The 27,862-nt window shown below is 57.0% G+C and overlaps 3 protein-coding genes across 20 annotated transcripts; 1 reads left to right on the top strand and 2 right to left on the bottom strand.

Annotated features, from left to right (window-relative positions):
• Positions 1 to 1,047: 1,047 nt before the first annotated feature.
• ZNF335 (zinc finger protein 335) lies at positions 1,048 to 10,630 on the top strand. Of its 14 annotated transcripts, none has more exons than XM_085520517.1 (28): positions 1,048 to 1,139; positions 1,479 to 1,764; positions 2,010 to 2,283; positions 2,658 to 2,735; positions 2,975 to 3,295; positions 3,437 to 3,571; positions 3,654 to 3,812; positions 3,891 to 4,149; positions 4,258 to 4,435; positions 4,521 to 4,633; positions 4,826 to 4,844; positions 5,044 to 5,160; positions 5,244 to 5,320; positions 5,430 to 5,590; positions 5,692 to 5,921; positions 5,981 to 6,104; positions 6,182 to 6,276; positions 6,406 to 6,689; positions 6,802 to 6,937; positions 7,009 to 7,398; positions 7,482 to 7,624; positions 7,960 to 8,099; positions 8,556 to 8,659; positions 8,773 to 8,874; positions 9,061 to 9,144; positions 9,304 to 9,369; positions 9,448 to 9,529; positions 9,800 to 10,630. In XM_085520517.1, the coding sequence occupies exons 2-28, from the start codon at positions 1,513 to 1,515 to the stop codon at positions 9,916 to 9,918; spliced, it is 4,242 nt and encodes a 1,413-aa protein (XP_085376643.1). In that variant the 5' UTR covers positions 1,048 to 1,139; positions 1,479 to 1,512; the 3' UTR covers positions 9,919 to 10,630. The 14 variants fall into 14 exon arrangements, with proteins under 14 accessions (XP_085376643.1, XP_085376647.1, XP_085376646.1 ...); XM_085520521.1 differs by lacking the exon at positions 1,048 to 1,139 and adding an exon at positions 1,177 to 1,256 and having other exon boundaries at positions 3,891 to 4,134; positions 5,996 to 6,104; XM_085520520.1 differs by lacking the exon at positions 1,048 to 1,139 and adding an exon at positions 1,177 to 1,256 and having other exon boundaries at positions 3,891 to 4,134.
• Positions 10,631 to 13,648: 3,018 nt separating this feature from the next.
• Positions 13,649 to 15,632, bottom strand: LOC107323162 (E3 ubiquitin-protein ligase RNF182-like). Of its 2 annotated transcripts, none has more exons than XM_085520547.1 (2): positions 15,294 to 15,632; positions 13,649 to 14,911 (listed from the first exon to the last, which is right to left on the bottom strand). In XM_085520547.1, exons 1-2 carry the CDS (start codon positions 15,499 to 15,501, stop codon positions 14,256 to 14,258), a joined length of 864 nt encoding a protein of 287 aa, XP_085376673.1. In that variant the 5' UTR covers positions 15,502 to 15,632; the 3' UTR covers positions 13,649 to 14,255. The 2 variants fall into 2 exon arrangements, with proteins under 2 accessions (XP_085376673.1, XP_015737473.2); XM_015881987.3 differs by having other exon boundaries at positions 13,649 to 14,924; positions 15,294 to 15,412.
• Positions 15,633 to 16,265: 633 nt separating this feature from the next.
• PCIF1 (phosphorylated CTD interacting factor 1) lies at positions 16,266 to 27,404 on the bottom strand. Of its 4 annotated transcripts, XM_015881921.3 has the most exons (17): positions 27,270 to 27,404; positions 26,952 to 27,061; positions 24,523 to 24,661; positions 24,213 to 24,337; positions 23,650 to 23,787; positions 23,112 to 23,242; positions 22,723 to 22,877; positions 22,368 to 22,515; positions 22,082 to 22,165; positions 21,307 to 21,406; positions 20,946 to 21,108; positions 20,082 to 20,254; positions 19,496 to 19,582; positions 18,882 to 19,066; positions 18,286 to 18,379; positions 17,903 to 18,078; positions 16,266 to 17,314 (listed from the first exon to the last, which is right to left on the bottom strand). In XM_015881921.3, the coding sequence occupies exons 3-17, from the start codon at positions 24,644 to 24,646 to the stop codon at positions 17,074 to 17,076; spliced, it is 2,124 nt and encodes a 707-aa protein (XP_015737407.1). In that variant the 5' UTR covers positions 24,647 to 24,661; positions 26,952 to 27,061; positions 27,270 to 27,404; the 3' UTR covers positions 16,266 to 17,073. The 4 variants fall into 4 exon arrangements, 1 of the variants encoding a protein (XP_015737407.1); XR_014936021.1 differs by lacking the exon at positions 18,882 to 19,066; XR_014936022.1 differs by lacking the exon at positions 20,082 to 20,254.
• Positions 27,405 to 27,862: the final 458 nt, after the last annotated feature.

Here is a 27,862-nt window from a genome sequence, read left to right as displayed (position 1 = left end):
GGGAGCACCGCGACCATTGGGGTTATGGCAGGATGAGTCCGTGCAGACACCGAGCGCTGCCTGTCCTGCCGGCACACAGCAACTGAGCATTGCCTGTCCTGCAGGCACACAGCAACTGAGCATTGCCTGTCCTGCACACAGCAACTGAGCATTGCCTGTCCTGCACACAGCAACTGAGCATTGCCCGTCCTGCACACAGCAACTGAGCATTGCCTGTCCTGCACCCAGCAACTGAGCATTGCCTGTCCTGCCGGCACACAGCAACTGAGCATTGCCTGTCCTGCACCCAGCAACTGAGCATTGCCTGTCCTGCACACAGCAACTGAGCATTGCCTGTCCTGCACACAGCAACTGAGCACTGCCTGTCCTGCAGCACCGCCTGCCAGCAGCTGCCAGGAGCTGATGTGACCCGCTCACAGCCGGGCTGTGCGGGGGGACACGCTGCTCCCAGCTGCGGCTCTGGGGGCCGGGCAGGGGCTGAGCTTCACCCCACAGCTCAGAGATGGGAGCCCCGAGACTCCATGGGATGTGGCCCCACATCAGGGACAGCCCGGAGGAGCGACTGGCGGACGGGAACAGCGGGGAGACACGGCACGGCGCTGCGATAGAGCACCGGGCGGCACCGATAGAGCTGCGGTGTGTCAGCTGGGATCGAGCGGGCAGGACAGGCGGGGCCGGAGCGATGGCACGGAACAGCACGGCACGGCACGGCACGGTATGGTATGGAATGGTACGGCATAGCACGGCATGGCACGGCACGGCATAGCACGGCACGGTATGGAATGGTACGGCATAGCACGGCATGGCACGGCACGGTACGACCGGGAGCAGCTTCACCCCCGTCCCGGGCGGAGCCGCAGCCCCGGAGCGGGACACGGCGCCGCCACTTCCGCCCCCCGTCACGTGACCGCCGCCACCCGGCGCGACGCCGACGCTCAGGGCCCGGGCGCCGCTTCGTGACGTCACGCTGTGATGCGGTACCGTATGTCCGGGATCCCTCCGCGGGTCAAATAGTCCCCGGTGCCGCTGTGTCCCATCCCGGGCGCTGCGGGCGGTGCCGCGCGGTGCTGCGGGGCGGGACGGCGGGAGCTCGGGGCGCGGTGCCCGGCGTTGAGCGGAGCCGGTCGGGGCGGGGAGCTGTAAGTAGTCCCGGCTCGGGGCGGCGGGCGGAGCTGTCGGCGCGGAGCGGGGCGGGGGGATGGCGGCCGCCGCGGTGCCGGGCTGGGGGTGTGAGCGGCGGCGGAGCGACGGGACGGGTGAGAGCTCGTGGCGTGTAACGGGGGACGGGGCGGGATCGGCCCGGTACGAAGCGCTGCCGCCGCCCGGCCCCGCCGCCATCCCGGCAACACGAGGCCGCCCCGCCGTGTGCGCGCGCGCGGAGGGGGGACCCCGCGGGAAAGATGGCGGCGGAGGGAGACGGGAACGGAGGGACGGGAACGGGCGTGGAGTGCGGGAATGACGGAGTAACCGTAATGCAGGACCGGCATAGGAACGGGGAACGGCACGGACGGCATGGGGGACATGGGGGACAGCGACGTGCCGAGCAGCAGCGACGGGGCACCGCAGGCGGAGCGGGAGGAACCGACCGAGAGCGGCGTGGGCAGCTCCGAGGCCGTGTCCGTGATGTCCGTGCTGCCCGTGATGTCCGTGATGTCCGTGATGTCCGTGTCCGCCGACAGCAGCGACGCCGCCGCGGGAACCGCGATCCCGGCACGGGACGATTCCGGCGTGGGGCAGAGCTCGGACCGCAGCAACGGGGGCCTGGTACGGGACGGGCGGGGCGGGGCGGATCGGGGCGCGGCGGGGCCGGGCGGGTCCGATCGGGTCCGATCGGGTCCGTCCGGGTGGGGGGGGGCGGCCCCGCGGGTCAGGGAGCCCCGCGATAATCAAAGAAGCCGCCCCGAGCCCGTCACTGTAACAGAACGCAGCGCTGCTCTGCTGCTGTCACTGTGCGGTGCTTCCCTGACCCATCTCTGAGCTGAGTCTCCTCCCCCGCCCTTCCTGCTCAGGACGAGGTGTCTGACAGCAGCTCCAGCACTGATGTGGTTCCCCGGATCTACCTGCCCGATTCCTCCTCCATCGCTCAGTCCACTTTGGTGTCCAGCGTCTCCACCGTCAGCCAGTCCATCATGGTGTCCGAGTCCCCGCAGGTCCTGGTTCACTCCAGCGTCATCAGCGACGGAGCCACGGTTGTGTCGGACTCCACCGCATCCACCTCCACTGATCTGGGTTCTGCCATAGACAAAATCATCGAGTCCACCATTGGGCCTGACATTATCCAGAGTAAGTGCATGCTGTGCTGCTGCTGACGGTGGGTCTGTCCCTGCGTGGGGTGGGTTGAGGGCTGGGGAAGGGAGCTGCTAAAGACTTGGGAGCTAAGGGGGAACATGCATCTGCATATGCACGTACCTTGTCCTTGTTTGGCAAGGTCTCTCATCTCACCTTGCCTTAGCAGCTGCTGATATCCTGAGCTGCTTGCAGTGTAGTAGCTCAGCCTCTGGCTTGCTGCTGCATTGGTCACAGCAACTCTGTGCAGACTCTGTAAGCTGACCAGACCTCCTGCACCCTTTCCTACTCACATCAGAACTTGGGAGTGCCGTTTCAGCCCCATTCCCTGGTAGGGATTGACCATGATTTCTTCTCCTTTCCCTCCCCAGGCTGCATAGCTGTGACCAGTGCTGAAGATGGGGGAGCAGAGACGACTCAGTACCTCATTCTGCAAGGGCCCGATGATGGTAAGGGTGCACCCAGGGCATTCCAGCGGTGGCTTTCTCTGCCTCTGAGCCTGTTCCCATTTTGGTAGTGAAAAATAAAACCTATAGGGGATGGTTTGTGTGACAGCACAAGCTGCAGGGGGAAAGTCACTAGGACACAGGGCAGGAGTGGATGCCAAGTTCAGCTCTGTGATCAAGGTTTATGTGCAGTGTGGGTGCAGGTGATTTGCCCCCTGGCTGATCCAGTGTTGGTGTTTCAGGTGCCCCCATTGTGTCCCAGATGTCCACTTCTGCTCTGGCCAATAGCTTGGCAATAGAAGCTGTTGCTGACGGGCCGACCTCCACGTGCCTTGACCAGCCAGGCCCTTCGGAGCAGTCAGAAGGGCTGGAGCTGCCTGCACAGCCAGACCAGGTTCAGGAGGCAGATGGTGGGGAGGAGCTGGAGCAGCCGGATTTGGAGACCCTGGAGGAGATGATGGAAGTGGTGGTGGTGCAGCAGTTCAAGTGCAAGATGTGTCAGTACAAGAGTGTCTCCAAGAAAACGTTGATCAACCACATGAAAGAGCGACATTTCCAGCCAGGTGTGTGTGGTGCTGCTGAGGACTGAGAGAAATGTATCTTAGTGCAGATGGGATCATTGTTGTCTCTGGGAAATTACGAGGGGGGGTTTGAGTGCTATTGTACAGTTAAGTAACGAGATGTTCCTCTGTGCTTTGTGTTAGCGGGTTCAGCTTTGACTTTGAAGAAAGGACGTCCACGAAAGGGAGGTTCTGCTCCAAAGTCTGCAGAGGAAGAGGCTGCAGAGGAAGAAGAAGATGATGATATTATGGACGCTGGTGCTATCGATGACCCCGAAGGTAAGATTCGTTCTCACCACATCATACATAGTTTAGTCTTTCCCCTCATCTCTGTCTGATGTTTTGGGCCGCTTACCTGCAGAGGACAGTGACTATAATCCAGCTGAGGATGAGTCCCGTGGGCGACAGCCCAAGAACAGCCGCACTGTCCCCACGTCCAGTGAGGAGAGGCCTCGGAGGCGCCCAGGGAGGCCCCGCAAGTTTCCTCGCCTGGGGGACGTGCCCCAGGATGTACCTGAAGGTGGGTCAGCACAGTGTGCTATGCTGGGAGCTCATGGGGAGCGTGTGTGATGGTGTTGTGCTGTGTGCTGTCAAGCAGGAGAGGAGGTGGAGCCCCTGGTGACGTCCCAAAGCGCACCCAGCTGTGAGCTGCAGAATTCGGAAGCAGCCAGTTCCTCTGGCCTGGAGAATGGGAGCAACGAGAGCTTGGCGGAGCCCAGCATCAGCCAGTCTGACTCTGAGAATAAGGACCCTTCCTCCAACACTGGCCCTGAGGAAGCAGATGTCGTCCCCAGGAGGCGAGGCCGGCCCTCCCGCCGCTTCCTGGGCAAGAAATACCGCAAGTACATGGGGCGCAGGTGAGGGGTGTGTGCCGAGCCAGTGCTGGGCCCTCTGGCCAATGCCCAGGGCCGGTCCAGCCCCTGTTTGTCACCACATGTGTGAGTCCTGGCTCTGTGTGTGTGCAGGTACTACTACAAGTCACCCAAGCCCTTGATGAGGCCGTACCTGTGTCGGATCTGTGGCTCACGTTTCCTCACGCATGAAGATCTGCGTTTCCACGTCAACTCACACGAGGCCAATGACCCACAGCTCTTCAAGTGTCTCCAGTGCAGCTACCGCTCCCGACGCTGGTCCTCCCTCAAGGTGAGCGCTGTCTGTCCTGTTCCCATCCCCATGAAGGGTGGCTGATAGCCCCAGGTCTCATGGCACCCATTCCCGCTCCTTGCAGGAACACATGTTCAACCACGTAGGCAGCAAACCCTACAAGTGTGAGGAGTGCAATTACACCAGTGTGTACAAGAAGGACGTCATCCGACACTCCACAGTGCACAGTCGGGACAGGTAAGTGGGGTGAGTTCCTGAAGACTGTCCCGCAGCCTGGCTGAATGTTGTTAATATCATCTCTCAAGGCACTTCTCAGCCATGGCTGCAACTTACTGAACTCTGGTGTTTCCAGAATGGATAGCAGTGATGTACAGGGAGCTCAAACTCGGGCTTTGGCTGACAAGTGGATTTTTCTTGTCTCTTTTTCAGGAAAAAGAGGGCTGATCCGGTGAGTTCCAGTTCCCTGCTGGCTTGTCTCTCAGCACTGTTGTATAGGAAGAGACATGTCTGTGTTTTCCACCAGTTCCTTGTGCCTAGTTGAGATCAGCTGAGGAAAGGCAGCCCAGGTCCTGTGGTGGGGAGAGAGGCAAGGAAACTGGTGACCTTCCCTCTGCCCTTATGAGCTCATCTTTGTGCTCTTCCTTCAGCCCCCAAAGCTGAACTCCTTCCCGTGCCCTGTATGCAACCGTGTCTACCCCATGCAGAAGAGGCTTACTCAGCACATGAAGACACACAGCACGGAGAAGCCACATATGTGTGACAAGGTGAGAAGCTGGGGCCAGGAAGAGAGCTGGCAGCAGTGGGGCTGTACAGGAGACAAATGCTGCTTTGCTTTCTTCCGCTGCAGTGTGGGAAGTCCTTTAAGAAACGTTACACCTTCAAGATGCACCTGCTGACACATATCCAGGCCATTGCTAACCGCAGGTAGGAACCTGGCCACAGCCTGCTGGGAGAACCAGTGTCTGGGCTGCCATTCAAAGGGAGGGCAGAAGGTCCCTGCTGTCTGTGTGACAGATGGCTTTTGTTCTGGCAGGTTCAAATGTGAGTTCTGTGACTACGTCTGCGAGGACAAAAAGGTCCTGCTGAACCACCAGCTGTCACATATGAGCGACAAGCCCTACAAGTGCAGCTTCTGCAAGTATTCCACCTTCCGGGAGGATTTCCTGGTCTCACACATGGCCGTCAAGCACACAGGTGAGAGAACCTGCTGCTGCCCCGTGCCCTCCAACACCAGGGTGCTCTCCCTGCTGCCCCCTGGGGACCCCTCCTTGACTCCTGCCTCCCACCTGCCACAGGAGGGAAGCCCTTTGCCTGTGAGTTCTGTCACTTCACCACCAAGCACAAGAAGAACCTGCGCCTCCACGTGCACTGCCGCCACGCTGACTCCTTCGAGGAGTGGGCACAGAGACACCCCGAGGAGCCGCCCTGCCGCCGCCGCCCCTTCTTCACCCTGCAGCAGATCGAGGAGCTGAAGCAGCAGCACCGCCAAGTTCAGGCCCCTGCTGAGCCTGAGGCCAGCCCACCAGTGAGTGCCACTGCCCGTGCCCCGGCTCCTCCCTGCTCCTCACCTCTGGCTCCCTGCAGCTCTCTGTCTTACAGGCTCCTCTTGGCCCTGTCACCTACCAGGCAGTGCAGGCAGTGCCTGGGACGGAGCCTCCCATCCTTTCGCAGGATTCTCTGGAGGGAGCCACCATTATCTATGAACAAGGTGAGCTCCTGGATAGGAGGAGATGGGAAGGTAGTTGAGTGCTCTGCTTAACCCTGACTCTTTTTCTGGTGTGCCAGGTGTGAATGGATCAGCAGAACTGGCCACGCAGACCGCCCTGGATCTTTTGCTGAACATGAGTACTCAGCGAGAGCTTGCTGCGGGCTCACTGCAGGTGAGCAGGGGGTGGCTGTGCCTGCTGCAAGGAGAGGCTTCCAGGCCCTATGGAAGTGCATAGCCCTGTTCCCTTTGAATGGAGCATCTGCAGAGCCTTCCTCCCGGTGACCTCTTGACTCGTCTCCAGGTGGCAGTAGTGAAACCAGGTGATGCAGGAGAGGTGCAGGCCTCTTGTGAACCACAGGCTCAAGAGGAAGGGGCGGAGTTGGATTCCTCTGAGCAGCAGCAGCAGAAGTTGGTAACACTGCACATGGCAGACCGTGGGGAGACGTTGGTGCAGGAGGCTTATGAGGAAGCGGCCCTGGGTGGCTCAGAGCTGCAGCAGATCACTATTCCCTTTGGCGGAACAACAGAGTACAGCATCATTACACCCATTAGTGAAGAGATTCAGGCTCCAGGCACGCTGTACAGGTCAGCATTGTGGGAGGAGCGGGAGTCAGAGGCTCCTGTGCTCTCAAAGTGGAGAAATTGGGTGGGGAGGGGGTTGCAATAGGTCCACTCTGACCCTGTCTTCTGCTGGCAGTGAGGAGGAGGGCTCTGCAGAGACTTCACATGCAGTCGTGGTGAGCGAAGCTGTGATGACAGAAGTCCTGAAGGACCATAACAATCACTACATCATGTCATCCAGCGTCCCAGGCAACCAGTTCCATCATATGGAGGTGAGGAGGCTGGGCTTTCTCTCTTTTGCAGGCAGCAGGGTGGGCAGGTGTGACCGATGTTTCTCTCTTAGCCCCTCAATGGAGATGCTGCCTTCCCTTTGCCGGCAGAGGGTCAGGAGGCACAGCCAACTGGTGTCAAGTGGCCCCTGGTGCAGTGTGTCACTCGGCAGCTCCAGAAGGACTCAAATTTGTCCCCTACTTCTGAAGGGCAAGAAGTCACGTCCCCCAAGGTTAAATGGCCTGCACTCCAAGGCATGGCCAAGAAGCTGTCGTGCAAGGTTTCCGCAGCCAAGAAGCTCTCATGCAAGATTTCCACAGCCAAAAAGTTTTCCTGCAAGATTTGCACAGCCATGTTTACAGGGAGAGCAGAAATGGAAAGTCACAAGAGAGCCCACATTGGGCCCAGCACCTTCAAGTGTCCTGACTGTCCATTCACTGCAGCCCTCTGGCCTGAGGTTCGGGTAGGTGTCCTAAAACAGTCCTGGAAGTAAATGATTTGTGGAAACGGGGCTTCCTGACCCTACATTTGGCCTTCTGCCCCCAGAGCCACATGGTCCAGCACGCCAGCCTTCGGCCACACAAGTGCACCCACTGCAGCTTTGCCTCCAAGAACAAGAAGGACCTGCGCAGACACATGCTGACACACACCAATGAGAAGCCCTTTGCCTGCCAGATTTGTGGGCAGAGGTGAGTTCTGATGGGCTGTTGCTGCTTCTAGAGATCCAGTCCAGCTCCAGATTTGAGAGGATATAGGATATTAGCAAAGACTCCAAGAGCAAACTGTTAGAGAGGCTGTGCTCTTCTGAGAACAGTTCCAGCTGCTGGTAGATCCAGCTTAGTCTTCAGAGAAGTTGTGTGGGTGGGGGGAGTTGGTATTTGAGCCAATGGAAAAGTTTTTAGGAGCTGAGACAGGCCATGTCCTAGGGTAATGTTTGTGATACCTGTGAGTAAGTTCTCTGCAAAGACACGAAGGTCCTCTGTTGCCCATGGCAAACTCCACCTCACTTTTGTTCCTCCTGCAGGTTCAACCGTAATGGACACCTCAAGTTCCACATGCAGCGTTTGCACAACTCAAAAGGGAAGAAGCCCGAGGCACCTGCAGCTGCTGCCCAGCAGACCATCATACTGAACAGTGATGAGGACACGCTGGCCACCCTGCAGAGTAAGATTTCACCCTGCTCTCTTAACGTTCCCCTGCAGGTTTCTAAGAGCTGGAACTAGGCTGGGAACTGGGAAGCTGGAGTTTAAGTTTGCCAGTGAAGCAGGACCTGGTGGGTGCAGAGACCACAGTGGTGTCAGTGTGCCATTGCCAGCTGCAGGGGCTCGGTGCTGGGAGCAGTCCTGCACAGGCACTGGCTGCAGTGGTTCTGTGCCAAACAGGGGACCCTCATAGATGGGATGCATTCAGACAGCAGCTGTGCTGTCAACAGCCTGTGGCTGGGGATGGGGAGTGGAGTTCATTGTCTGATGCAGAGTTCTGGGTTTTACCCACGGTGATCTCTGGGTTCCTTCATGTTGGGAGAGTTAGGTTTAACTTCTGACCTTTGGTGAGCAGAGCTGAGGGCCCATCTGGGCCTGGCAGTGCCCCACCAGCTTTATCCCTTTCTCCCCCTTCCAGCGGCTCTGCAGTCCGGGCAGGCAGTGCTGGCTCCTGAGCGGCTGCAGCAGGCACTGGGACAGGAGCACATCATTGTTGCTCAGGAGCAGAGCATCACGAGCCAGGTGAGTCACACTGCTGGGCCTCATCCTGCTGCCCCCTGTGGCTCCTTCCCATGGTCTGTGCTGGCTCTGTCCTCCCCGAGGGCTCAGAGTCGGATCTGCCCACACTAAAACAGCACCCGGCTCTCACTGGCTTACAGGAGGAGGCAACATACATCCAGGAGATCACTACTGCCGACGGACAGACAGTACAGCACTTAGTGACATCTGACAACCAGGTGAGGGCGTATTGCTCACGTCCCAGGAATGCCCGGAACTGAAAGATTGCACAGAGCTGAAGCAGGAAGAGCTGGGGAGAAATGGGGTGGAGAAGTGCAGGGAAGCCAGACAAGAAGCAGCCCTGTGCAGTGCAGGGAGCAAGTGGTGGTGAATAACTTTTTGGTTCTGAATCCCTGTGTTTGCAGGTTCAATACATCATTGCCCAGGATGGCGTACAGCACTTGCTTCCCCAGGAGTACGTTGTTGTCCCAGAAGGACATCACATCCAGGTAAGCTTCAGGCTGACTGTTCCTTTGTCCTGTGGGTGAGGTCAGTGTGGATGCTGTGTGTTGGGGTCACCTCCTCAGCCCTGTGGCTTGCTCTGTGTGAGTCACAACTGTGGGAGGCAGGGAAGCCTAACACGGCCTTACTGCAGCTCTTGTCTTCAGGTTCAGGATGGTCAGATCACTCACATCCAGTACGAACAAGGCAGCCAGTTTCTTCAGGAGCCACAGGTAAGGGGGCAGGGACTCACTGCAGCAACCACGAGGGACCCTGTGCAGTCTTGGACTCTCATTCTCTCTTCCCTGTAGATCCAGTACATGCCTGTCTCACCTGAGCAGCAGATTGTCACCCAGGCTCAGCTGGAAGCAGCTGCACACTCAGCAGTCTCAGGTAGGACAGGGCCATGCTCTGGCAGTTCCATCTTCCCAGTGCTTGCAGGATGCCAGTCCTGGGGGGGAGCTGCTGATGCCCGTTAGCACCTGCTGAGATGCTGTGGTGCCTCAGTCCAGCTCTGCCTGCAGGCAGTGCTCGCTCACTGCAGCTGGTAGGGCTGCCCTGTGCCTGGCAGCCCCTGTCCCTGTCATTGTGGGAAGCAGCTGACAGTCTGTGCAGGGGGATGTTTGCTGAACCCCCATCGTCACTGATGCCCCTTCTCTGTAGCAGTGGCTGATGCTGCCATGGCTCAGGCACAGAGCGTGTTCGCCACGGAGGCAACGGCTGAGCAGATCCAGCAGTTGCAGCAGGGAATCCACTACGATGTCATCACGCTGGCAGATTAGCACTGGTGACAGGCCTGGCTGATGCTCAGGGACATCCGTGCTGAGCAGGACGGCGGCAACCAGCAGGAGCCTCTACAGCCAGCAGTTGCCTTATTGCTTTGGGGCTCTGAGGGACGTGCATGCCAGCAAGGCCGTGCTGCCACTGCCATGCACAGCGAGGGTCCTGCGAGCTCTGCCTGGCACACGAGGCTGTTTGTCTTGAGCAGAGACTGCACTGCAGCCCAAGTGCCGGGACAGCCTGAGCAGTGGCAGCACTTACGTGGCCCATCTCTGTCTGTTGCACTTGATGATGGTCTGAAATCCCTTCTCCTGAATCATGTCAGTGCGGGCTCAGCTCAGCTCAGCACGTGCCCGGGTGTGGGGACCCCGGGGGAGCCGTGGGGCCGAGCACAGCCATGTGGTGCACTGTGAGATGCTGAGGTGTGTTCAGCCTCAGCCCCCCACTCCTCGCTCCCTTGGGGCACACGGGGCTGAGGGCAGCCTCCCTCCCTTGGCTCCTCCGGCCTGCGGGCGGGCGGCAGTAGGGCTTTGGACTGGAGGAACCGTACAGAGGCAGAGGCCATGCTGTAGGTGGTGGAAGATGTTCTATTTTTTCTTTGGAGGAGGGATGGATGCTGTGGCCAAGTTGGTTTGTAAGTCATTGTGGGAGGGGTTCGATTCCGATGTTCTCAAGCTTTGAATATGCTTACGAATAAAAAGAGATTGAAAGCTGGGTGTGTGCTGCCTCCGGCCTGTCTGTGCACAGCACTGGGCTCTGTGCTTTGGCTTCCTCCCATCGCGGTCACCTTGACTTCTGTGGGGCTGGAGGCATGAAATTAATCGAGTGGTAAACAGCCTAAATCCCGTGTAACTCTGTCCCAAACTACACACGCTGCCCCTCCCTGAGCGGATTGTCTGGAAGTATTTACATGTGATTATAACAGCTAATCTCGGAGTTTTAGTTTGATGCTTTTGCATTAAACTGATTATCTCTAGAGGGGAAGAAGGCCTGGAACCACCCAGGCACCCAGAGCAGCGTGGTCCGGCCTTGCACCCACCATGGCTGCTGGCACAGCCCTGGGGTATGGGTACAACACACGGGCTCGACCCTTAGCCGGGGCTCTGAGCAGTGCCTGCTGCCTCCCTGTGCAGCTCCAGCCCGTCTGCCTGCACGTTCCCATTGCCCAGTCAGGGTGAGGCCATCGGTGGCTGCCAGCCCCAGCATCTGCTGGCAGCTCTGTGCTGCTCTGTACCTGCCTGGCTGTGCCCGTGTCCTGCTGCCAGCCCAGCTCCTGCTCCAGCTGTGCCCCTCAGCTGTGCACATGGCGTTGGCCCTCCCTGTCCAGCTGTGCCACACTGGGTTAACAGGCGCTTTCCTAGATTAGGGCCCCATTATCTAATAAAGCAGATCTGCTACACGGCCGCTGCACAGACTGGGGCTGTGTGTCCTATGGGGACAAGGTTATGGGGCTGCAGGTCGGTCCCATCTGCCCCAGTTACCTGGTCCCATCCAGCCCTGTCCTTCCCAGCTGCTCAGCCCTGCCATCCCATCCCGGCAGTGCAGCTATCCTGGCAGCCCCTGGTTTCTGGATTATGGGGGCAGACGGAGGTGGGGATGGGATGGGATGGGATGGGATGGGATGGGATGGGATGGGATGGGATGGGATGGGATGGGATGGGATGGGATGGGATGGGGTGGGGTGGGGTGGGATGGGGTGGGATGGGGTGGGATGGGATGGGGTGGGATGGGGTGGGGTGGGTAGCAATGGGACATTGGGCTGCTGCTCATGGGGGCTGTGGGGCCACAGGTGCAGGTGGGCACCTCAGCTGGAGGCTGCCACTGCCTGTGGTGAGCCCAGGGATGCTGTGGGTGAGTACAGGGATGCTGCAGGGCTCATTAGCTCCGGTGACCTTCCCCTTCCCGTCCCTGGCCAGCACTAAGCGGGTTTGTTACATATTTAATATCCTGAGAGCGTTATTAGTCGGTATTTAATGACAGATACAACCTGGGGGATAATCCTGCTCTGGGTGGTTGGTGTGTGGGCAGGAGATGGTTGGGGGGCACAGGGAGCACACCACTGCCTGCACCCCACCTCCAGGCCCCGGGTCTGCACCACACAAAGAGCCCTGTGAGCCTTCCCCTCCCCTTGGCCCCATGCAGACAAGGATCCAGCCGTGGCCTCCTGAACATGGCCAGGACAGAGGGGCCTCAACTGCTTCCTTACAGGTGGTTGGGAGAGCACAGGTGGCTGAGAACTGCCCCACACTGCAATGGGGGCTCCAGGGCTGAGAATGGGTCTGACAGGGCCCAGCCTTGCAGTGATGTTCTGTGTGCTGCATCCCTGTGTGCAGTGTTCTTGTGTGTGCCACATCCCATCACCACTCATGGGGTGGCTCTGAGCCCCCCCAGTGCCCCCAGTCCATGTGCAGGTCAGGGGTGCTGACACGCTGCTGCTCCCATCCCAGGGCTTGTGCTCCCATCCCATCAGGGCTGCTCCCTGTCTGACAGTGCCCATCACGGGGGCATCAGATCAGCACTGTGGCTTTAAGGGACACTGCCAGGGCACTAATACGCCAATCGGCCGCCTGCCACCGCAGACCCCACCCCAGTATAAAGCCCCAGAGCATCTCCCGGCTGCACTCCTGCAACATGACAATGCCTCAGGGTCAGGGGAGCCCCAGCCGGGAGCTGAGGAGCTGCGGGGGACCATGGGGAGCACTACAGAGCCCCCCATCCGCCCTGCTGCCCTGCCCTGTGCTGCCCAGGTACCAACTGCTGCCACCCCCCATCCATCTCTTGGCGCCCATGGTAAGTGATACCCAACAGCCTGGGAGACCCCAGCCTAGGGAGCTGCAGCCCCTCACCAGCCCCAACCCCTTTGTACCCGCAGGTCCCCACACCCTGCGTGGTGCCCACAGGGCTGTGCCCGCCGTGCTGCCAGCAGCCCCTGCCCGCTGAGCCGGGCCGGGTGAAGGCAGGAGCGGCGCGGGAGAGCAGCGCAGCACTGAAGGCCTGGCTGGCCCGGCACCCCCGCAATCCTTACCCCAGCAAGGGTGAGAAAGTGATGCTGGCAGTGCTCAGCCACATGAGCCTGACGCAGGTCTCCACTTGGTTTGCCAACGCACGCCGGCGCCTCAAGAAGGAGAACAGAGCAGGGTGGGCGACACGCGGCAAGGAGAACAGCGAGGGGACCCCGCCACAATCCCCCCCCAGCGCCAGCCCCCAGCAGGATGGGAGCAGGAGCAGCCCCATGGGGGGAACAGGACCTGGGAGGGGTGAGCAGCCGCACAAACCCAAGATCTGGAGCGTGGCAGCAATGGTGGCACCTGGCCCTGAAGAGAGTGGGGGGACAGAGGGGGTGCTGGGGCAGGAGTAGGGCTCAGAGCCCGACCCATCCCTCCCCATGGAGCCCCCACAGCCACACCAGAAATAACTGCTTTGTTGCTGCCCTTCATCCGCCACATCCCAGGGCCGCCACCACTCAGTGCTGGGGGGTGCAGAGAGCACACAGCACTCTGTGATGGGGGCAAACGTGGGGCCAGGGACACGGAGGGATGGGGATGGGGGGGAATGGGGATGTGCACAGAAGGGACATAGGAGGGAGAGGGTGACAAGGGGCGTCAGGAGGCCACGGTCAGGGGAGGGAGAGGGAACCACAGGACGTGGGAGGTGAGGGCTGTGGGGCAGAGCTGGATGCTGGATTTTAATGTTCCTAAGAACCAGGAAACAAATCAAAAATAGACTTTGCTCTTCTCGATAAAAGTAATAAAATGGTGTTAAATGAATCCTTAAAACACAAAACCCACGGAGGTTAAAGACAAAAAAAACCACAATGACTACAAAACAGCTGCAAAGAGTCTTTACACACCAAAGGGATTCCTCTCCTCTCGGTACGGGACACAGCGGCGGCCAAACGGGACTCAACACGTGGGAAGGGATCGCGGTGCGGTGGGCACAGCCCTGCGAGGAGCTCAGGAACACAGACACAACTATTGACACTATGGACACAGCGGGGCTGTCAGTCCGGCCGCAGGACTCCGGGCTCTGCCCGCGCTTCTCCTGCGTGTTCTGGGCTGTGGCCGCTGCCGGGACCCTCCGGGTGAGCAGCGAGCACCGAGCACCGAGCACAGAGCACAGAGCACAGAGCCGCCCCCATCTGCAGAGCAGGAGCTGAGACGCGGCTGAACGCCCGCAGGCTGCAGGGACTCGAGGGTGGCAGCGCTGCTCACGGCTCGGGACGACGCGCTGCGCTGTGCCCCCATCTCCGCTGTGCTCCCATCTCCGCTGTGCCCCCATCTCCGCTGTGCCCCCATCTCCGCTGTGCCCCCATCACGGGCTCAGGGCTCGGCCGAGCGGGTCAGGGCGAGGGGAAGGCGCAGAGCTCCCGGCACAGACACCGGCAGAGGCTGCAGGAGACGCAGAGCAGGAGGGCGGCGGGCAGGAGGCTGACGAGAGCGAGGCCCAGCGCGTGGTGCCGGCTGAGCAGCAGGTAGATGCCGAGGGGCAGCGAGCTGCAGTACAGCAGGCACAGCGCGAACAACACGCAGCGCGGGGCGCCCCGGCACCGCCGGGTTCGGCTCTTGGTTCGGTGCTGCAGCCCAACAACCTGCAGCGCACCCAGCGCCTCCGCGGGCAGCGGCCCGGCGGGCAGCTCCACGATGGTGAGCACCAGGCAGTCCGAGCCGGGCGGCTGCAGCACCGCGGGGGACAGCAGCACCTCGGGCGGCGACGGCGGGTCCCGATCACGGCGCTGCGGCTCCGACTCGTTGCCGTCGTCCTGCCGCGGTCGCTCGTCCCCGCCGGGCAGCGGCCCGTGCCGGCGGCAGAACGGGCAGCGGAGCCGTCGGGGCGACGCGTCCCCCAGGGCCACGATCCGGCGCAGACATCGGGCGCACAGGCGGTGTCCGCACAGCAGCTCCGTGGGCCGGCGGCTGCGGGCGTCGTAGCGGCTGTAGCAGATGTGGCACTCCGGCTCCTGGGCGCCGAGCTCAGCGTGGGCCATGGGCACGGGACCTGGGGACGGGACCTGGGGACGGGGAACCCCCCGAGCGCAGCGCTGCAGCCCGTGGTCAAAGCTCGGCTCGGCCCCGCGCAGTCCCCGCCCCGCAGCGGCCCCCTCCCCTCCCCAGCCGCCGCTCAGCCCTGCTCCCACCCACCCGCTCAGCCGCTCTGCAGCCCAGCGCCTGGGAAGGAGGGAATGCGCTTTCCCGAGGGCTGGGAGCTGCTGGGAGCTGCTGGGAGCTGCTGGGAGCTGCTGGGAGCTGCTGGGAGCTGCTGGGAGCTGCTCCGCCCCGCACTCCGTGGGGCCCGGGGTCCCCGGTGCGGCTCAGCCCCGTGGCAGCTCCCCGCGTTCCCAGGGCACGGCGCTGCGCTCCCCCCCCGCTCCCTCCCGTACCTGCGGGGGCTCCTCGGGGACACGCGGCGGGGCCGGGCCGCCCCATAGGGAGGCGATGGGAGCGCTGCGGGGCCGGCACAGCCGCAGGGACCGCCGGCATCCGCCGCGCCGTTGGCCTGGCAACGCGGAGCGGGGGGGGGTGGACGGATGCTCGGCTTCTTGGCTGAGCCCAACTCCGCAGCTCGCGGGATGCTGCAGCTCCCTCCATTGACCACCGTGACACGGCAATTAAATACTTAATGAGGTAATTGGCCAACACCTGAGGGACGAAGGACTCCCCTCCTCCTCCTTCAGTGATGACACTTCCAAGGATCAGTGTGTGCTGGCGGTCAGCTGCATTTCAGGAACAGCCCGCCCTGCTGCCCTGCAATAAGCGCTTTGTGACCCGCTCCATTCGCTGCTGGAGTGTCCCCGCAGGAGGTCAGATACCGCAGCGCAGTGGGAAGCAGCCCCGGAGAACATCATCCTCTTTGTAACTAACAGCCCAACCAGACCCTGCAGCTGTTACTGATTCTGCTGCCTCCAAATGCCCCAGGTCCCCGTGGAATTACTTGTGCTGTCCTTAGGTCTTCCAGCCTCTCTTCCCTACGGCATTAACCCCCCCTCCAAGACCAAGGCTTTCATACCCCATACAAAACCCAGTGCCCTTTTTCCAGGTACACAAAGACACGAGGCATCTCAGTATTATTCCAGCAAAGCTGCCCATGTTTTCGTGCCCAGTATCTTGACAGTGGCACCTTCCATCCCTCCACATCCAGGTAAAACATCACTCCAGGTGCCGGTAAATCACTGAGCAGTTGTCTGAGAACTCCCTCAATCACCTCCCAGTTCTGTGCCACGTGGATTCGAAGCATCAGTTCTGCCAAACTAAGAACCCAAACCATTTTCCTTCCGTTCAGAGCGAGGCAGAGGGGAGGGCACGGGGTGAGTGCAGGCGCCGGGCAGCAGCTGAGGAAAGGCACTGAGACGGGGCAGAGCTGAATGCTGGTTTTTAATGTTCCTAAGAACCAGGAAACAAATCAAAAATAGACTTTGCTCTTCTCGATAAAAGTAATAAAATGGTTAGCGGTGTTAAATTAATCCTTACAAAACAAAACCCACGGAGGTTAAAGACAACCCAGAGGCTCTGCATAAAAACCACAATGACTACAAAACAGCTGCAAAGACGCCTTTACACACCAAAGGGATTCCTCTCCTCTCCTCTCGGTACGGGACACAGCGGCGGCCAAACGGGACTCACACACGTGGGAAGGGATCGCGGTGCGGTGGGCACAGCCCTGCGAGGAGCTCAGGAACACAGACACAACTATTTACACTATGGACACACGGGGCTGTCAGTCCGGCCGCAGGACCCCGGGCTCTGCCCGCGCTTCTCCTGCGTGTTCTGGGCTGTGGCCGCTGCCGGGCCCCTCCAGCCGCAGCGCTGAGCGCTGAGCCTCGTGCCGGCCGTCCCTCTCGCTGTCCTTCCACCCTCAGCGTACGTCCCAGCTCCGGCCGCCCCTTCCATCCACGTATGGGCACCCACGGGGCCGCCCGCTCCTCCTGCCGCCCACACGTGGGTCCCTGTCTCTCCAGCCAGGCCGTGACCCAGCTCCTCTCCCTGCCGGGCGCTCCTGGCGCTGCTGGGCGCCGTGCAGTTTGCAGGGGAAGGCGGCTGCCGGCAGCTGCTGGGCAAGAGTTCCCCGGGCCGGTGCTGCACAGCCAGCAGTCTCTCTCCGCCTGCCCGGCCAGCCTCCTCGGGGCCGCCGGCACCTCCCCTGCTGCCTCTCACCTCTGCACCTCAGTTCGCATTGGTCTCCCGGCTGCTGCTTTGCTCCCGGCCCAGCTCTCGCTCCTTGTCTGTGGAGGAGGTGGATGAGGAGGAGGAGGATGACGAGGAGCTGAGGGTCCGGCCCGAATGCTTGTAGGCCGCAACGAGTTCCTGCAGCCGCTCTGGTGTGGGCTCCCACTTGGCAAAGCCTGCACTGTTCTGCAGGAAGAGGACGGCGGTGTTGTGCACAGCCTTGTAGTACATCTCCTCCCTGCAAGGAAACACAGCAGGAGCTCAGCATCGCCCTGCAGCCCGCCTGCCAATAAGTCACACTACTACAGGCAAATTCCTTCCCTGCCACCTGCCTCTCCTCTTGCTGCACATAGGTTTGAGGACCGGTATTTCTCTCTGCCCCTTTCACTCATTATTATGTGGAAAAGAGGAAGAAAAATGCATTCCTTCTGCCTCCTTCTGAACAGTACTGAGTTGCTGAGGCACTCTGGCATTTGGCAGCCCAGAAAACGCTGCTCAGCTGTGGCTTGCCAAATTACAGAGCTGGCAGAGGGACATGGAGCATCACCACAGCACTACCTGAGATAAACAGCTCATACTGGACTTGTACCCAAAGAATACATCACTCCAATCTTTTAATTAGTGAAATACCTCAGCAGACATTATATTCACAGCACTGTGGATTCTACCACACCTCTTACAAACCCAGGATGATGATGCACTGCACAGTCTTTCCTTCTCCCTTCCTCCCATATTGATTCCCACTTGGAATATCTCAGTAACACACCCTCCCTAAGAGGCAGCTCATCATAAGGACACCCGGGAAGGACCCAAAGGGAACACCTACTTTTTGCAGACGTGCTGAGATCCGCTGCGGTATTCATGATCGAAGGCTGACAGGATGAGCTGGTGCCTCTTGAACTTGCTCTGCTCCATGCGGATCAGGGCAGGTGTGGGAGGGTCCCTCCACTCAGGGATGAAGACAATAAAGGACAGGGGCTCACTGGAGCTCTCCAGAAGTTTCTAGTCCAAAAAGAAAACAATGTTAATCTTGGCTGAGCAGTAACACACCTATTGCCTTCTATGAAAAGGAAACAGTTTGCTTCCAGAGCAGTACAGCAGCAGTGATAACCCTCTACTTTTGAATGACAGCCTCGTTATGAGCATGTAAGAGCAGTGGGGAGCAGATGAGCACATGGCTCCATTCAGAACACAGGAGAGTAAACATACCTCAAAGTGAGAGACCATGGCATCCATCAGCTCCTCACAGAACGGAGGATTTGCCTCAAAAGACCCACTTATAGGGAAGAAATCCAGGCACGGGCTAGAGGAAAAAGACAAAGATCGCTATCAGAGAGGCCAGACATCTGATTGTTGGACCTTACAAAACACTTGTTTCCTCACAGAAGACACTCATACTCAGAAGGACTGAATTCTCAGCAGAACAGAGCCTGCCACTTCTCCATAGCAGAAATGGTCACTGGGACACATTCCATCTGTGGTCACTGAAGGCTGACTGCTGATGCAAGCTGACTGCTCGGCGGCCTAGTTCCTCCTTTCTTCAGAACAAGGGCAAACACTGACAGACCTATAAACTGCATCACATCAGGATCAGACAGCTCTGGCTGGACTAACGACACACTGCTGGTTGCTTCACCGCCAATCTGTGTCCACTCACTGCCTTTCAGTGGGCCTGAAGCACACATCCTCCTGTGCAGCTACTGCCATGAGCTGCCAACACGTCAGCCTGTCCCAAATCACTGCTCTGCACACGTGCACACACCCACACAGACACATGGCAAAGGGCACCAGAACAGAAGACTCACCCCCTGGATCCAAAATACCCGTCTGTATCCAAGAAGGCCGAACAGTACTGTTTAAAATAGCAATTCAGTGGCGAGGCAAAGCATTCAAAACTCACTCCAAAGAGCTTGTGGAGGGCTTCAAAGACGTGCACGGGAAGTGCCCCCTGCAGGCCAGTTCCTTCATACAGACCCACACCGAACATCATCTGAGGAGAGCAAACCCCTGTGAGTGGAGCCTGCACCTGCTGTTCCTGCTGCTCCCTTCATGGAATATGGACCAAGGCCTACACATCCATGCACTCACTCCTCTAGGTATGCAGGGCCCCCTCGTCCTCCCTCAAATTCATGTAGGTCCCTTGCATGCACCTAAGAATGCTCTCTAGATACTTCCTCCAGCTCAGGTCCTGTCAAACCAACTATCAATTTTTACATGTATTCCCTGGGAACCTTCAGTTAGGCCTCACAAAAAAGTCAAGAACTACTGAAAGCTCTTCATCACCATTTATCCCCACCACTGACTCAGTTTAAGCCCAGTTTTGCACCAGGCTCTGAGAGCTGTGGACCTCCCAGAGCACTGACAGTTAAGTTCAGTTCCCCAGGTTTTTTGATGCACAACAACAGTGACAAGACAGTACCTGGTATCGACGGAGAAGGCACCAAACCCTGGGTAGGAACTTTTCAAAGCCAGAGTCATCAATGCAACTGTATCGATAGAGAAGCCACTGGAAGAGAAGGCCCAGCCATTAAAAACAAACAATATCAACTAAGGTAAGGCAGCCAGGACACAAACATATCGTGACATGAGAAGAAATGATGAACAGAAGGAGCAGGCAGGGTTCTGCATGAAGGTTTTTAAGCTCATCTGCTCTTGCTGTGGGAATGAACCGCAAGCTATTCACTAGCATGAATGAATGTAACACATCAGCAGGTCTCTCTCAGCAAGGGCTGCCTTGTTGTGAGTACAACCATTCTTGTAGCACAGCATGTACCAAAGCACACACACAACACCTCCTAAGTACTCCCAGCAGAAGGCTGATCCTGACTAAGGAGAATGAAGCTGTCCTCGTTTGTGCTACTATTAGGGCAACACCAGACAGCCTCCACCAGGTCAGTGCTCTGTCCCACTGCATGGTCCCTTCTTGGAGGAAAAGGAGAAATGAAAGCTCTCATGAAAGAGCAATTTGCAACAGCAGTCATGCAGGCATGGCAGTCAGCTCTTACCAGCTTGCTGAAGTAGTTGCGGCTCACTTTCACCATTTCCCCCTTGTACCGCACACATGCCACATTGTTTTCCATGTGCATTTCCACACTGGGGAGTGGTGGGGAGGGGATGGCCAGTCTCACTGGGTAACAGTACACGAGCCTGTCCTGGACTTCAGGAGCTTCTACCTCAGCTATGGAGAATAAAGAGCAAGGCAGCCCATTAGAATCCAAGGACATCTGCAGTGGATCTCCCTTCCACATCTCAGAACATGCACGGACAGGAATAAGGCTGAAGGGCAGAGTAATCTCTCCAAACCACAGGACTGTTCCTTCACAGACCATGCAGGCAGCTACCAAAGTTCAGAACTGATTCCAAAAATTCCATCACCCACAGACAGAGCACAGAGAGGAAACACATCACAGTGCTGCTCCATCGGTAACACAGCCAACCTGTAGACTTCATGCAACCAATCCAACACCATAATGCATGCTCTGGATGAGTAACACAATTTCCTTGTTATCACTGTTATTTCAGTTTGCTCCAAAGTCATTCAAAAACCAGCTAATACTGCCAGGCTGTTAAATGCAGGAGGCAAAGGAACCTTTCTGCCACCTTGTGGTCACCTATCTTGGACATAAGCTTATCCTCAGCTTAGGCAGCAAAAAAAAAACAAAGAGAGCTAAAACTAAAGATCAGCCAGAAGGAATCACGAACAGATCACTGGGTGCAAACACAGGCAGCAAAAACAAGCAGCAAAAGGCAGACACTGGGATACGGAGGGAGAATGTCTGAGGAGAGCTAGGACCCAAAGGAAAAAGGGCTAAAGAATGGCAGTGACGGAAGAAGCAGTGATCAAGGAAGAAAGAAAAGGTTAACTGTACCAGATATATTGTTTTCTTTGAGGATGGCAAGATGCTTCTCCCGGATCCGCTTGACATATTCAAGGGATATGTAGTAAATCTTGCTGCAGATGCCTTCAACAGAGTCCTTTGCTGCAGCAGACACGTGGGGCCCACACTGCTTGCGTAAGTGCTCCAGGCGGTCCTGCAGAAATCAGAGAACTAGAGTCCCTTACACAGCCCACCACCCGACCCCTGGAGGTGTGGAGAGTCTCTGAACCTTTATTGCTTCCATTTCACAAAGCAGAGGAAACGCAATCACAGCCTTTTCAGGAAGGATCTTCATCTGTCCCCGAACACCCCATCCTTTCACAGCCCCACTGCACTCAGCTGCCCAACTGACCATGTAGTCCTCCTTAGAAGCAGAATGGTCCCGTCGCAGCCAGCTGAAGGTGTCCTCCACATTCCATTTCACCACCTTCCTGCTGTCTGGTGATGCACTCCTGCACAAAACAGGCAAGTGGGGTTAAACCCACAGCTGCATGGCGATTTATCTCATACCACAACAGTCTTCTATGAGCAGGGGAACAGTGCTGACACCTCAAGGCCCTAGCTGTGCTTGCAGGCATTTTAATGACATGAGACTGCTATAACTGTCTGCTGCCTTCTGTGACAGGAAGCAGATGAAGGATTTACCTATTAGAAGAATGCCCCATTTTGATCTCGCCTCCCTTCACTCTTGAGAAAACTACCCTGTTAACTTCAGTTTTCTTCCCCACAAGGCTGCCTTCTAAATTCTGTCCTGTTGCAGAGCTCTTCAGAACAAGTACATGTGGTGTAAGAAAATACCATTTTAAGTTTGTTCTTCTTTAATAACAAGGAGTGCCCAAGCACTCTTCTATTACCTGGGGGATAAATGACAAAGGCACTCCATATTCAGTATTTTAGATTCTTGTTTGTCTCTGCATACATTCAGCTTCCCAATGTTTGATTTCACCATAACATTACCATCATAAGACAGTTTCAGAACTGTTTTTCCCCCATGTGTACCTGACTGCTTTTCCTCAGTAAGAAGATGACCAGTACTGAATAAAGAGTGATACAACAGCTCCTCTTAAAAGTTGCCATAAACTCCTTCTCATTTCTGAAACTGACAGCACCGCAAGAGGAACTCCTACCTGGATTCAATGAGCCGCTTTGCAGCCTCAGCATACTTGAAGAGCAGTCTCTTGGCTTCTTCACGGAACTTAATTCTGGATAGCCTGAGGTAAGTATAAATTCACATGCGTCAGTTTCACAGCTGCCATGAAGGCCAGGTCCAGATCCCAAATTTTTACACCACCAGCACCTCGCCACTTTATCAGCACAAGTAAAACACAAAAGCAGAAAACTAAAAGCAGGTAAATCACTGGACTGGCCCAAGAGAAAATCAATTCCAAAATTTGTCCTGTTTTTTAACAGTACCTGATGGGAATGTCATTCATGATTTCTCTGAACATGGAAGGAGACACTACTGGCTCGCAGTCACTCGGTAAAAGAGGATCTGTCCCTTTATCAACCACCTTCCTCTCCAACATCCAGCGGTTAAAAGACTCCCTTGGGGGGTCAATCCCTGGAGAAGCACAAAAAAAAGGGTGAAATTGTATGACGAAGGGACACCCAGAAGCTTTGACAAGAGTAACTCCATTGGAGTTCAGCTTAATGAGAATATAATTATCAAATAAAGAAACCACAGGGAGAGCACACATGAACCAGAAGGAACAACAGTGCAGTACTGCAGGACTGAGAACACAGAAAGGGGAGCACAAGAGCAACTCACCTTCTCGCTGCTGGCAGAGCTCACGATAATGTTGTCGCAACTTGAGGATGAGCTGGGATCGAAGCAGCTCCACTTCAGGGTGTGGAGAAAGCACTTCAGATGGTGCCCTCTGCTTAATCACTGCATTTGTCTGAATATCCAGGTCCCAGTATACCCTATGCCAGAAAGAAATGTTATCAGGATGATTGGATCATTGGTTAATTATCAGATATTACTTTTAAAGGTGTTTCCTGGGGCTGTTATACCAGCCAACAAATTGAACTATCAAAGACTGCCTGCAAAGACAGATGAGGCTGTTATGTCCCTCAGGTTATTCTTCACAAGCACTTGGAAAACCAGCTGTCTCTACCCTACCTCCCGAAGAACAGAAATAAATGGATACAACTCACTCAGTTGGTCGTAGAAGAGCTGCCTGCTGCTTGTCTTCAGGTGAAACACACCAGGCCTTCAAAACAGAGGATCCTGGAATACTGGGAGAGCTGGGGACTGGCTGAGTCACTGGGGTCCCCGGAATATCCGACTGCAAGAGTAAAAGATGAATTATTGCCCTCAGAGAGAAAGGTAAAAGGGAGGCATCACAGTATACCTAACAGCCCTGTACCAGAGCTCCACTTAGGATAACCAATGAATCACTACAGCATGTTTTGATTGCACTTAAGTCAACGTGGGCATGTGAGCTATCATGTTTCTGTCATAATTTGTTCTCCCTCACTCCCATGCTCCACCTAAGGCTGTAATAGAAATTACAAACTGGGAGATGTGAGTATGCTTCCACCTTTGTATTTCTGAGCGTGAGCTGTCAGAACTTGAGCTGTCTGAACTGATCTTGCAGAGTTAAAAAAAAAATAATAGGTCCAAGCTGTGGACCTTCTAGGTTCGATTCTGACAACATCTTTAAGCCTATTTGTCTCACAACACCAGACTCACCTTGGGCTTTTTCACACTGTTGCCACTTGGGGGAACCTCCTCAGAGAATCTCCTCTTCCTTTGCTTGCTCTCCACTGAGGTCTCTACCATCCCACTTTCCAGTGGCATAGGAGCTGCATTCAATCCCAGAGGGTCTGACTAAGAGCATCCAAACAACAGTATTCATTAGTTCATCAGCTGCTACTGCAGAGCACCATAGGCAATAAGGCCTTTTAATTCTCCTTTGCACCATCCCTAGGCTCCCAAGCAGACAAAAGCAATGACACTAATACACCTGCAGAAAGGCAAACATATCTCTTCTAGACTTGTGTCTGAATTAGATATTTAGTTTGTTTGTTTGAGACTTAGATGAGAAAAATGCAACACAGCTTCCCCCATAGCAAGTCTGTTTAAGCAGTGCACCTGAATGAGGGACATTTCATTGTGTTTCATTGTGTTTCAGCCACACGCTGGATGGGGAGAGGAGTTCTGCAGATACAGAAGACCCTCCCACACAAGCAATGTCACGTCCCAGAAGAATATCCCAGCGTTAGCACAGCCCTTTGAGACACATGCTTACTTACAATGACATCATGCTGCCCCAGAACAGGCATTTCCCACAGGGACTGGTTGGTGAAGCGATTGAAGTAGTACGGGCGATTCTCCCTCTTGCTCCAGCACTTCTCCCAGCCAGCCTGCACCAGCTCATCTGAGAACACAGTCTGAGGTCAGGATAGGACCAGTACTGAAAAGCTCTGCCATTCAGCTCCCCGTTACCATCACTGCACACTGCAACAAGCATCGCTCCTGAACTCTCTCCATAGAACTCCCTTTCTCTGCTACTGGGGCCCTTCAGAACCCTGTGGTGGGCTTTCTCAGAAGCAGAATCAGTACCTGGGAGGTCCTGTACCAGTCGCATTGGTTTGGGGGAGCTGGGCTGGTTCTGGTTGGAGGTACCAGGTGAGTGACTCATTAGAGATGCTTCCTCCGCAGGGCTTCCGTGATTCTCATTGGCCATTTCTCAGCAACCACACTGGAAAAAATCAGACAAAAAAGGTCTTTCACAGCAGGAAAGATCCCAGACCCACTTGGCCCATTCAAAGTAAAAGTTAACAGGCAAGAAAATGGGCTTAAACCAGTGCATACAAAATAAGATCTAAGTCCTGAAGAATACCAGTTATCTCAGATACAACCAGCTCTCAACAGTATAACAGAGAGTTCTTAGGTCCAGCACTCAAAATACTCACTTTTCAGCTACATCTGTTTCCTAGGACTGCAATGTCTCATCCCACACAGCAAGTACTGAGAGCACAGGAAATACAACATGCTTCACTGTGCACACTTACCATCCCCTACCATACGAGCAGTGCTGCCCATATCTGCTCTGCTATCCCTGGTGTCAGTTGAAATCAGTGTTTACACACACATAACCACGTGCAATTTAAACAAAAAGCAGTTATTAAAAAACCTGTGCTATATAAAATAGCCCCGGTGCATCGCTAACAACAGCTTTGATGGCTCACAGAACCACAGGCCAGGAATGAGCAACTCTGGAATTATCTTCCTCATTATGTTCCAGACCCAGACTAACTGTCAGGGCTGTCGGGCTATTTAAGCCTTCGGTATTTTTGCATTTACATAACAACAGTTATGCAAAAGAAAGCTTGTTCAAAATGTAATGCTTCTCTTAATCATCATTTAATAAAGAACAGCCAGGTTCTTCCTCTCATTCACTCTTCTTCCCCCAGGGAAGCTTCTGAAATGGCACCGTTGAGCCAATTACTACAGATTGATGCTCTGGGGCAACCAAACTGGGGGAAACTAGGAAATAATTACTGTCTACCTGTTATTTAACTCTATTCAGACCTTTGGAGACACCCAACAACATGAGAGCTGCATGTGCACAATGTTGTTGTGCACATATAACACTGTGTATAAGTGTGTTTTTAACTGGTCTGAACACCCCATCCTGTCCATAAAGACATCATCAGGCTTCTCAAAAGTAGAGAACAGCAAGAGCTAATTGAAGAATGAGCAGGTGGGTTCTTGCCAGGCTGTCTGCAGCATTGACAGTGAATGGGGATGATGCAGGATGATGAGGAACAGCTCCTGCCAACACCTGGAATGATGTTTCCATCCTTCCCTTGGGGTATGCAGGAAAGAAACCTGCAGTTATGGCCCCTGCTCACAGCAATGGAGATAACAACATCCACAGCCACAGGCTAAAAAGCACCTGGTACAAAGACTGCAGCAATGCAATCACTTAATCACCCCGGCATTGAGTGTTGTGTAATGTTTGTTTACTGACACTTCCTCCAGCCCCGCTGTGACCTCTGCAGTTACAATCCAAGCAGCTGCCACCTGGGCAGCACCTCAGCCCCACGGTACAAGTGTTCTCTACCAGAAAGCTGAGCTGAGGCCGTGGGGTCATGGGTGGCACATCAGAAACCTGTATTTCATGTGGCAGGAGCTTTCCCAAAACCTTTAGCCTGCTCTTCATAAAAAGGGAAGGTTTACCTGCATTCACTGGTTTGTCATATGTGTTACATAGACAACGTTGTGTTACACGATGATGGGAGCAGACCTCCCAGGGAGAGACACACAGGGAAATTACAGCTGGCACCGGGTGTCAGATGGGCGGCAGCTCAAAGTGCTTCTTCCCACTGACAGCTCTAAGCAGTGCTCAGATGCGGCTTCTTGTTTTCTCCCTCTCCTGTTTATGGATAAACCAGGACAGGGGAAGCGCACAAGCAGCTCCATCGCTCTATCAGTTTGAGTATTAAATCCCAGTAATTTCCAACTCTGCTTAAAGGAAAGAAGCAAAGTAGCAGGAATCCCGACAGAAGGAACTCCAGCTGCGTGTGCCCGGTGTCGTGACTCACACAGTGAAAGGGACCCAGAGCGACGGTTTGAGGCTGATTACGGTATTGCTTTATACAGCACACGGCGCTTCACACACACACACACACACACACACACACAGCGCCGTCCCTGCCCTGAGAGCTCATAGGAGCAGCAGCACCGACACAGCGCAGCGAGGCGGCAACGGACACGGAGTGGAGTACGGGCAGTTTGTGCTTTGCCAAGGGGGGACGGCAGCAAACGGGCAAAGGGGGGCAGCGGCAGCGACAGCCCCGGGGACACGGCAGCGCTTAACGTCAGCCCCGGGACACGGCAGTGCGTTCCCCCAGCCCCGGTCCGCTCGGGATCGTTGTGCACCGCCCGCCCCGTGCTCGCTCGGTTCCCGACCCGTCGGTGCGGGCTGGGCGCGGTGCGGGGCGCGGCCTTGGGGGCGTTGCCGTGCGGTACCGGGCGGTACTTACGGGGCCGCGCTGCTGCCGGGCGGGTCGCGGGGCCGTGTCTCGGTGCTCGGTGCTGGCCGCTGTCGCGCCGGGGCCGCATCCTCATAGCGGGGCGTCCCGTGCCGGGCCCGCTGCGGAGACAGGAGCCGTTACCGGGGGGATCGAGAGGGCTCGGCCGCGGAAACGACGCGAGCGGAGCGGGGCCCAGCGCGGTGGCGGCGGCGGGCGCGTTCTAAGATGGCGGCCGCGGGCCTACGCCGCCTCGCCCCGACCCGCCGCCGTGCCGCCGGTCTCCCTGTCCGCCGCTTGGTGCCCCGGCCGCCCGGTACCGCCGCTCACCTGCCCGTGCTGCCGGGTGCTGAGCGCACCGCGCTCCGTCGCGCTTCCCGCCGCCGCCCCACCTCCGCCTCGCCCGCCCCGCCGCCGCCATCTTGCGCCGGGACCGCGGGCCGGCAGCGCGCATGCGCGAGCCGCCCCGCCCTACGCACCGCGCAGGCGCCGCCGCCAGGACACACTGTGGCGCATGCGCGGTGTCCTCCGCGCCCAGGCGCGCACACTGTGCGCATGCGCGGAGCGCGACCCGCGCTTTTGTAGCCGGAGCGGCGCATGCGCGCGGTGCGACGGCGCAGTTCAGCACGGCGCCATGTTGAGTGTGGCGCCTCGGCACCGCCCCGCTATGGGCAGGACCCGGCCCGGCCCCGCCGCCACGTCCCAGCACAGCGGGAGGTTCCCGGCGGGCGGGGCCGGGCCCACAACGAGCCCAGGAGCCGCTTTGAAGGACGGCGGGCGACGGGCGGGGCGCAACAACAGCCCGGGGCCGCCCGCTGTGATCAATGCAAAGCGCTGCGTGTGGCCGCTGGGCACGGCCGGGCTGCGGCCTAACAAACAACGCCCGGGGCTGCGGCCTAAACCTGGGGCTGCGGCCTAACAAC

The sequence above is a fragment of the Coturnix japonica genome, chromosome 19 (assembly GCF_054131305.1).
Source record: "Coturnix japonica strain WE chromosome 19, WE-NBRP24, whole genome shotgun sequence".
NCBI classification, from domain to species: domain Eukaryota; kingdom Metazoa; phylum Chordata; class Aves; order Galliformes; family Phasianidae; genus Coturnix; species Coturnix japonica.
Note: the sequence above shows the minus strand (reverse complement) of the source record. Positions and strands in the feature narration are given on the sequence as shown.

What these genes read in the sequence shown, in the direction of transcription:
- PCIF1 (XM_015881921.3), bottom strand. Translation starts at nt 24,646, where the DNA reads ATGGCCAATGAGAATCACGGAAGCCCTGCGGAGGAAGCATCTCTAATG. An exon ending in CAAAGAAAACAATATATCTG is followed by an intron (nt 20,255 to 20,945) that starts GTACAGTTAACC and finishes TATTCTCCATAG; the next exon opens with CTGAGGTAGAAGCTCCTGAA. An exon ending in TCTCAGCACGTCTGCAAAAA is followed by an intron (nt 17,315 to 17,902) that starts GTAGGTGTTCCC and finishes GTTTCCTTGCAG; the next exon opens with GGAGGAGATGTACTACAAGG.
- LOC107323162 (XM_085520547.1), bottom strand. Translation starts at nt 15,501, where the DNA reads ATGGAGGGAGCTGCAGCATCCCGCGAGCTGCGGAGTTGGGCTCAGCCA. An exon ending in TCCCCGAGGAGCCCCCGCAG is followed by an intron (nt 14,912 to 15,293) that starts GTACGGGAGGGA and finishes TCCCGTCCCCAG; the next exon opens with GTCCCGTGCCCATGGCCCAC.
- ZNF335 (XM_085520517.1), top strand. Translation starts at nt 1,513, where the DNA reads ATGGGGGACATGGGGGACAGCGACGTGCCGAGCAGCAGCGACGGGGCA. An exon ending in CGCAAGTACATGGGGCGCAG is followed by an intron (nt 4,150 to 4,257) that starts GTGAGGGGTGTG and finishes GTGTGTGTGCAG; the next exon opens with GTACTACTACAAGTCACCCA. An exon ending in CACCATTATCTATGAACAAG is followed by an intron (nt 6,105 to 6,181) that starts GTGAGCTCCTGG and finishes CTGGTGTGCCAG; the next exon opens with GTGTGAATGGATCAGCAGAA.